The following is a 9,333-nucleotide window of genomic DNA, read 5'->3' on the forward strand; positions in this document are numbered from 1 at the left end:
TCTTTTTTTTCCTTCTTTTTTTCCCCCGTTTCCAGAATCCCTCATGAATGTCAGCAGAGTTGATATTTCAGAAGGCATTCCCAGAGTATGCACCAAATATTCTGTTAATAGAGCATTAATAAGTAGCAGAGTCTCATATCAAAAATACGAAAACCAGAAGTTGGTTAAGAGTCTCACTCAGATGCCACTTCTCACAGGGTAAACAAAATGACAAAATATTTGCAATTTTAGAATCCAAATCAGTAATGAAGGGCAAGATGGAAGGGAAAGAAACACTTTTTATCCTGCAAGAGATGAATATGAGAAATATAGTACACTCGAAATGATTTAAAGATCTATAATAGAGTAATAGCATCAAGGAATAGCTTTTGGTCGGGCAAGGGCCACGATCCCCCATGGCTTTGGCTGCTTTCTTTTGGGCTGGTAGATGTCAAATCTAAATTCCTCTATTTTGTTATTTTCCTTTCTCACTGGTTTCTTACTCATCCTCTGGCATTATTAGGTGCCGTGAATATGTTATTTCCTTTTGTCTATCAAAATGGATTGCGAACTCCCAAACGTTACAGAATAAAAATTGACCATACACCAAAAACAACGACATAAAACATAATTATGTTAAGATGAGTGCATTAAGAATGAAGCTACTATTGAGGCCCAGTTCTCAGTGCATAATCTAGATCAGCAATGAGATCGTTGATGTCCTCAATTCCCACAGATATGCGAACAAGATCTTCAGTGAGGCCTCTAGCCTCCCGCACTGCTGCTGGTATGCTTGCATGGGACATAAAGCAAGGCATACTTATGAGGGACTTCACACTCCCTGTCACAAAACACAATTCAAGTAGTAAGTGTTAAACATCTGTAGAATTGGAGAAGCACCAAAGCATGGACCTTTAAACTCTATAACTGCTCCACCCCATCACATTAGTTTACTGACATTTTCATCATTTTTTTCCCTTTCAATTTTTGGTGATCCTTTCAAAAATATGGCATACAATCTAAAACCAGCACCTGATATGCGATGCCATTTGAATATTGCCCAATTCAAACTCAGACAGTTTTTCCTTCAACCATCCAATGTAAGAAGGTCATATGACACTTCCCTTTAACAATAAATTGCTTGGAGGAACCTTATCCAAAAATTTCATCTAGGTGTTCCCTATTTTCCTCTCCCTAGACCTCCACCCCCAAAAACAAAAAGTAAAATAAAAGAAAATTATTTAACAGCTATGCAATAGAGTATGAAAAATGATTACCAAAACTAACAGTTATGCTGAAGTACTTGGTAGTCTCAACAATGTACTTTGAGAATTCCAGTGAGCCCGTCAAAAAGCTAAGAACAGACCCAGCTCCCTTTGCCTGCAAGAGATTGAGATAGGAGATAAGAGTTTCCTGTGTTACATTATCAATCTAAACATTCCATTGTCAATACCTGAGAATAGTGTAGAGAACGTCCTGGATGATCAGGAAGACCAGCATAGTTAACTTTCTTTACTCGTGGATGGGATGAGAGAAATTCAGCAATCTTTTGTGCATTCTCCTGCAAAAGACAGAAGACAAAAAGGCAGAAACAATTAAATCCTTTACCACCTCTTCAAGAAAGTAGATCATTATATGGAAAATTATCATGAAATTATCATATTCCTCTTTAGAGCAAAAGAGAACTTTTGACCAAAAAAATCCCTCTATGATATGGGCTTCAACTTTAGTGATATAAAATATACAGTTACAAGCAGAAACATATAAAACTGGCAGTGATGGCTTCAACAACTTAAATATATGGGAGTTTCGGAAAGATTGACATCAAACTCCAACTTGAATATTTTAAACCAAAACTGTAGAAAAGAGGTTAGTTGCAACTATACAGCCACCAGCCTGAGGTTGGCTCTTATTCTCATCCTTCTCTTCAAAATGTTTATAGAAACTTGTAAACAAGTCCAAATTCATCTTCCCTTAGGAATTTGTTTCCAGTGCAAAATCTTATATCTTAGCCACCTGTGTGCTCCTTTCCTTAGGGGGGTGGGGGAGGTTTGGAGGTGTGTTGATGGTGTGGCTATGGTTTTAGAGAAGAAAAAGAGAGAGGCCTTCATTTTTCTACTCCAAGAGGAAAAGAGATGCTAAATTTGGGTTGTATTTGTTTCTTTTGCCTCAAAAATATGTGCCCACAACCAGGAGAAAATTGACAAGAATTAAGGATTGTATGTGCAACACGTGTGAAGGTTCGAAAAGACATGCTAGCACAACCAGTACTTTCAGATGGGAGACAGGGATGGCAAGGGAGTGCAAAGTGTCCCATCTTCTGTTTGCAGATAATACCCTTATTTTCTGAGGCCTAACAAAATCAATAGTTATACCCAAGCTGGAGTTTGATGCGGTATAAAGCAATGCAAGGGCTGAAAATAAATGTGGAAAGAACAAGTTAATCCTAGATTAGAGGGCAGATAATGCCGAGGAGCTAGTTTCTATGCTGGGTTGTAGAGTGGGAGAGCTTCCTTCCACCAATCTGGGTTTGCCTTTGGTTGTCTCCTTTAAGGCTTGTTACCTGTCAAAACGTCAGATTAACTTTAATCACAACTACCTTGTCTAGTCTGCCTATTTATTTTATGCCTATGTTTATCATCCCAGGTATGGTGACTTTTGAGGCTCAAGAAGATTCAAAGAGATCTCAGGGGAGGGAAAAAGTCACACTTGTGAATTCGTTTGGTTTATTACTTGGAAAAGTAAAAAAGGGGTCTTAGCATTAGAGATCTCTCTATCCTTAGCAAGGCGCTCTTTGGCGAGTGACATTGGAGATTTGCTTCAGAAAATGAATACTTAAGAATGAAATAATTATTGGGAAGTTTGGCGTAGAAAAGGAGGATGGTGAAAATGAAAACTTATAGAATGAAATAATTATTGAAAAGTTTGGCATGAAAAAGCAGGATGGTGATCTTGCGAAGCAAGGGATGGTTTGGGTTGGAGGTATGGAAGGCAATTAGTAAAGAGTGAGACATCTTCAGAAGTAGAACCCGCTGTGCTCTGAGAGATTGAAGGAGGGTGAATTTCTCAAAAGATACATGGTGTGGTGAGTTTCCTCTGAGCATTTCCTTCCACCATTATATGTCATAGCTTCTTCAAAGAACACTTAGGTATTGGATAGGTGAAGCTGGTCACTAGAATTCCTTCTTTCTTGGATGGCTCCATGATTGGGAGTTGGAAAGTCATGGAGCATTTCTATCAAGACTGCAAGTTAGAACAGTGGTCAAGGATGAGGAAGAGGGTGGTTGGTTTCAAAAACGGAAATTTCACAATCAAAACCTTCTGTTCTTCTAAAGCAGAGAAGAGGAATGAGCCTTTCCCTGTTGGTGTAATTTTGAATTTTTAGGTTTTGATGAACATATTTCACTGTGCATCAATTCAAGGCATTGATTTTTACTAGGTTTTGACTGCTTCTTTGTCATCAGTTTTCCACAAAATTTAATTTATTTATGTTAACACACAGTAAATGCTATCAATACTAAATTCGATGAAATAATTTCCCTTTTTACTGAAAAGCAAGTTTGAAATAGCACCTGTTGCTTCTCAACACGCAAGGCCATGGTCTTAATACCTCGTAAACATATCCAACAGTCAAATGGAGCTAACCCCGAGCCTTCTGCATTTTGCAAAAAGTACAAGTCTTTTGCCAAGCTGATGAATGTGAAAACAGGGAAAGACACTACATTAAGGATAAATGAAATATGAATTATTCAAATTAGTAGCAGAAGTCAATATCAAGTTCAGGACAAAAACCATGGAGAAATATGGGGATAATGTCCACAAAGATATGAGAAGAAGCCACTGGAGATAAGCCTTCACTCATATTTTTAATGAAAATTTACTATACCAACAGGCAACTAGAACTACCAAGGATAAGAAAACATCCTTGCAAGTTTGTACTTAAGAGAGACAAAAAGAAAATCATGAGCACTGTAATGGCTCCAATCATAGTAGTGCAGGTGAAAATGCAAATTTACTACTAGCTGCTACACCAAATGTGTTGTCACAAACAAAAAAGAAACACGCCTTGATGAGTTTTTTTTTTCCCCTGTGGAGCAACAGGTTCTTTCCCACAAGTTGAACAAGCATCAAGGTCATGATTGTGAAGAGTTTATTTGAACTGTTTTTTTTTTCTGTCCTTTAAAACTATCTTGTCCATTTGCAAATGAAAACGTGCTATTACATCCAAAGCAACAAAGGCTGGAACTGGTTCCTTTCTGAAGTCCATATATTCAATAAAAAGAATGAACAGAAGAATTCTGATAAAAATAAATAAATAAAAGAATGAACTTAAGAAAAGGAATGAAACTTCTATACATGCAGTGAATAACATAGAATAAGAGGTACAACCTTTCCCCTTTCACAGCAAGCACACCAGCCATGACATCACTATGTCCAGCTATAAATTTAGTAGCCGAGTGCATTACAATGTCTGCAATGGAGATGAAGAAACCAAAATTAACCACAACCTTGAAAAAGAGAATGAAACTTAGCATCCAAAGAATGTAAGTGTTTATACCTGCTCCAAGTTCCAATGGTTGTGACAATACAGGGGACATAATACTATTATCAACCAATAAAAGAGCACCATGTGTATGAGCCATCTCTGTTATTTTCTGAAAACGGAACAAAAAAAGATAAGTAGTTTAACACTAGAGATGAACATCTTTCTACATTATTTATAATTCTAAAAACCATCATAATTACTCGAATATCAGAGATTTGTAGTCGAGGGTTGGTTGGACTCTCTAGCCACACAAGCTTTGTCATGGGGCCGATAGCAGATGCAACCTCTTCTAAATTAGTTGTATCCACTCGTCTGCACATCATAAACATAATTACCTCAAATTCCACTTCAAGTTGTATTTTGTGAAGGAAAGAAGAAACTAATACTAACTTCACCACAATTCCTCTTTTTGTAGTTACTTGAGACAGCAATCTATCAGAACCACCATATATGTCCTCTCCAGCAACAATTTCCTCACCTAAAAATGGCATTTATACAAGTAATTATTAACATTAGCAGGTAATTTCAGGAATTTTCACCCAGAAAACAGTTTTGAGCAAATTTCCATAAGCAATAATGAAAAACAGCAAGCACTTCATAGGCTTAAAAAAACAAAATCCAGTTCATATGGTTGTATACCAGGGATACCCAATAAACAGAAAAAAATAAAAAAATAAATAAAAAATACATTGATGCAGTTTAGAATATACTTGATCCAAGTTGCTATAGATGCTAATAATAGGGTTAAAATATGGCACCTATGGGTTTGTCTTATAACACCGCCCCTTGGATGCATATACAAAGACAGAAGGCATGTAAGCCTGCTGCACACGCTAGAGTGTAACAAATGAAATTATAAGAGAGGGAATTGAAAGAACAGTGTAACTTAATTGCAAAGGAGGTAAAAAATGTAACATGAGGTTACTTGATGAGTCTACTACTATGTAATCACCATTTTCATTTTCTTCTTCTTTTTTATCTATTTATTTCTTTTTTTCCATTCACCACAGTATTAACAGAGGACTATTTGCATCATTTGAAAAAGGAGATGAGATACCAAGGGGAGAGAAATTGTCTTCTCCCTTTAATAATAGTAATATGCATATACACACACAACAAACACAGATGTATATCTATGTACATAAAAGAAAAAGATGAAAGATTGAAGATGCACCAGGTGCAATAAGATGAGTAACAGCAGCCAAAGCCGCCATTCCACTAGTAAAACAGAATGCTCGATCTGCTTTGTCAAGCCTCGCCAAAAGGCTGAAATATATAGAGAAGAAAAACTTAGAATGTGAAATGAACAAAACAACAAGAATGAAAAAGATCCTTTTGGACATTGATTAAACTATTTTGATATACACAAAAGGCAAAATTACACCTCTCCAAAACATCCCGGGTAGGATTGCCACTTCTAGTATAATCATAGGGTCCATTTTCAGTAGCTGAAGGCTGCAAACAAAGTACAAAAAAACAATGCAAATGAAAATTCAACATCAAGGATGCCATGCTGCGAGATAACCAAAAAATTCACACACATTAGTCCTGCCTTAGAGACATATTGCTTGTATGGAAAGAGTATATAGACATGCAAAAACCTTCACATTTAATTTGTTACACATGAACAAGTGCCACACATATACATGCATAAAGGCCTGGAAATCTATGTATATGTGTTGTTTGGAAGTGACACTGGAAGCCATTATAAGAGATTACAGAGGCTATCCTAAGATTGCACAAGTTGATTGGCTCAATATGGATCTATGTGTTCCAATCTTAGAGGTTTTAGTTGGCAAAATGGATTTTTATTGGCTTAATTTTGATGACACTTTGGAGGACTGCATATCAAAAAGCCCACTATCATTGGATTTAGCATCCCTCTTGCACCAAGTCTCAGTATATCAAATTCATCAGAGATTAAGTGCAGTCCCATACATGCGGTATAGCATGTATTGGAATTAAACATTAAAAGTTTACAGAGATGACTCTGAGTTCTGTAGATTGGAGTGCCAGCATCACTGATCAACATGATATGTCACAGGCATAGTCTGTAGGATCTAATCCAGCAGTGGGGCTTGGTACAAAAAAGACATTTAGAATAAAGTGGGCGCAAGTGTGTTCCTAGGTTTAGAGTACATGGGTAAAAAATGTTATTAGAGTATAGGAGATGCATGTTTGTAACTCAGTTTGCTTTCCCTGTAAACACTCAAAGCCCCAAATCTTGGTCAAACACACATTTTCACTCCTTAAAGATGTAAATAACTTTCTCCTCTCTTTTTGAGACACCATGGCTCTTTTTTTCTTTTCTTTTTTTCCGTTCTTTGGGACAAGAGGGGATCCTCCCTAACAGGAAACATTTATCAACTGATGGCAAAGCAAATCTAGATGATATGGGCCAGCCCTTCTAAGGGCACGATATGTCTCCTTTTTTATCCCCACAACTAGGAGGGAAATGACAAGAGAAGGGAAAAGGGAAATGAAAGGAAAAAGAAATGAGCTTTCCCTAACCTATACCAGTTGGCGGTTAACAAAGATGAGTGGGTGTCAAATGCTTGGGAGGGGAGTGGGGAGTCGGGTTGTTGGAATTCTCACTTCTCAAGGCATTTTAATGATTGGGAATTGGAAGAGGTGGAGGGCTTGTTCCGAAAATTGCATCCTTTGGTAGTGAGAAGAGAAGTGAAGGATGTTTTGAGTTTGAAAGAAAGTAGGGATGACATTTTCTCTGTTAGATCCCTCTACCGCTTCTTCACGAGGGCCTATAGTGACCCTTTTGCTTGGGGTCTTATTTGGAGGTCTTGAGCTCCTATGAGGGTGAGCTTTTTTGCTTGGGAAACATCTTGGAACAGAATTTTGACCATCGACCAGCTCAAAAAGAGGGGATGGAATATGCCGAATAGGTGCTACTTGTGTAAAGAGAAAGAGGAAATTAGTGATCATTTAATCTTGTTTTGTAAAAGAACTACAATGCTTTGGAGTTTGATTTTCTCCCTTTTTGGTGTGCAGTGGGTTTTGCATTCTTCAATTAAAAGGAATTTGCTTGGTTGGCATAGTACCTTTGTGGGTAAGAGGAGGGAGAAGGCTTGGAGGGCTGCCCCTTTATGCTTAATGTGGACCTTATGGAAGGAAAGAAATAAAAGAGCGTTCAATGATATCGAATGGTCGAACTAAGCTTTAAAACATTCCTTTTTTTATACTCTTGTAAATTGGGCTAAGGTGTTTATAGAGGATCATACTTTGTCTACGATTGACTTTATAGAATGGCTATATGTCTAGCTAGGGGAAAGGTTTTTTGTCTTCTTCGCCTAGTCTTTTTGGCGTTTTGATTGTATACTTCGTGTGTACTGTTTTCGCCATTTCTAGAGGCTTCTAATACAAGCTCTACTTACCTATCAAAAAAAAAATTCTCCCATTTTTCCCCAATATTTAAATCATTTTTATAATATAGAAAATGAGAGCCTTGAAAATCTATATTTTGTTCCCTGATATATGTATATAGTCTTTTCTTTTTCACATTTTTCAAGATTCAGAAATGGCTTAAAAGAAACATATCAATTGCCAACAGAGAAAATGAGAAAAAAGAAAGCATGAGTATGGTTATCTAGTCTTACCTGCTTGAATGTAGCAGTTTGGTAAAGAGGTGGACTGACTGCATCAAAAGGATCGGATTTGTTCTCATAATTAATCAACATGGTTGAAATACTTGGCTCCTTAACCTCCATTTCTGCAGTCAATTGTGGGACAACTAAAGTTAGGGAAAAAAAATTGAAGAGCACATATTTTGAGTGCCATAGGAACACAAACCAGTTAAGCGGTCTGCGATCCCATCAACCACCGCCGAAGTGCTCACATCCATCTCTTTCTCTTGGAAACAATTCAATTCAAATTTCTTCCCAAACAACGCCCTGTTCCCTTTCACAGTATTGAACCGTAAACTTGCCGGAACTTTCCCATACACGAAACCCTGGAAACAAATTGAAACCGGAAAGTTAAACCCTGACCCCTAGTTTGGTTTCCAAGAAAATCGAAGAAAGCGAGACGTCAACGTATTCAAATACCGGTATCAATGACTCTCAACTCAATGTAGATTCATAGAAGTTCCATTCTAAGAAAACAATTAAAAAAAAAACCCTACTTCCTCGTTTGGTTTCTTCCACATGAAACCACTCTAATCTAAACCCACCTTCGCTGGCATAAAAAACACTTCCCCTTTTCTCATTTAACAGTAAGAAAAAACAAAACGACGAAAAACGGAAAATGCTTGGCGCTGACCATTTTCCGAAAGCCGGACAAGCAGAGTACCGAATTTTCTTTCCTTCTCCTTTCCCCCTCATTTTGTCACCAACCAAACAGAAAAGAAGCCGAGTGGAAAAAAATTGAAAGCACGGAAGCTTACCGGAACGTTGAGATCAGTAGCGTTAGAGTGGGAAGTGAGGAACGAAGTGAAAGATATAGAAGAAGAAGAAGAAGAAGCCATTGACGAGCTTAGAAATATTGAATTTTAACTTTCCCTTCGGTCTCTTAGAAGCGCCACAGCCCCCCCTGCTTCAAAGTCCACTCAAGGAAAATACATTTGCGTTTAGTAACAGAGTTATTTTTTTATTGTGATTTTATAAAATATTTTTAATATAATTTTTTTATTTTAAATTAGGTGTTTAGCAAATTTTAAAAAATATTTTTAAATTTTTTAAAAATCACTTATTTGTTAGATAAATGTTTAATAACCGATTCTCCTAAAAAACACTTATAGATAAAACACTTTAACTATAAATACTCTTAAACATGTTTTTAGAGTTTTCTTGATAATG

At 37.0% G+C, this 9,333-nt stretch overlaps 1 protein-coding gene across 2 annotated transcripts; it reads right to left on the minus strand.

The window, feature by feature from the left end:
• Positions 1-430: 430 nt before the first annotated feature.
• Positions 431-9,105, minus strand: LOC100260731 (cystathionine beta-lyase, chloroplastic). Of its 2 annotated transcripts, none has more exons than XM_002274277.4 (13): positions 8,922-9,105; positions 8,330-8,489; positions 8,137-8,249; positions 5,910-5,980; positions 5,700-5,791; positions 4,916-5,003; positions 4,726-4,837; positions 4,538-4,634; positions 4,369-4,450; positions 3,552-3,669; positions 1,433-1,540; positions 1,257-1,359; positions 431-820 (listed from the first exon to the last, which is right to left on the minus strand). In XM_002274277.4, the coding sequence occupies exons 1-13, from the start codon at positions 9,000-9,002 to the stop codon at positions 645-647; spliced, it is 1,401 nt and encodes a 466-aa protein (XP_002274313.1). In that variant the 5' UTR covers positions 9,003-9,105; the 3' UTR covers positions 431-644. The 2 variants fall into 2 exon arrangements, with proteins under 2 accessions (XP_002274313.1, XP_010653953.1); XM_010655651.3 differs by having other exon boundaries at positions 8,798-8,978.
• Positions 9,106-9,333: the final 228 nt, after the last annotated feature.

This window comes from Vitis vinifera, chromosome 8 (genome assembly GCF_030704535.1).
Source record: "Vitis vinifera cultivar Pinot Noir 40024 chromosome 8, ASM3070453v1".
Taxonomy (NCBI): domain Eukaryota; kingdom Viridiplantae; phylum Streptophyta; class Magnoliopsida; order Vitales; family Vitaceae; genus Vitis; species Vitis vinifera.

Coding starts and splice junctions, on each gene's coding strand:
- LOC100260731 (XM_002274277.4), bottom strand. CDS start 9,002: ATGGCTTCTTCTTCTTCTTCTTCTATATCTTTCACTTCGTTCCTCACT. Junction 8,490..8,921: donor CTACTGATCTCAACGTTCCG/GTAAGCTTCCGT, acceptor ATTTGTTTCCAG/GGTTTCGTGTATGGGAAAGT. Junction 5,004..5,699: donor TACTCATCTTATTGCACCTG/GTGCATCTTCAA, acceptor TGCCATTTTTAG/GTGAGGAAATTGTTGCTGGA.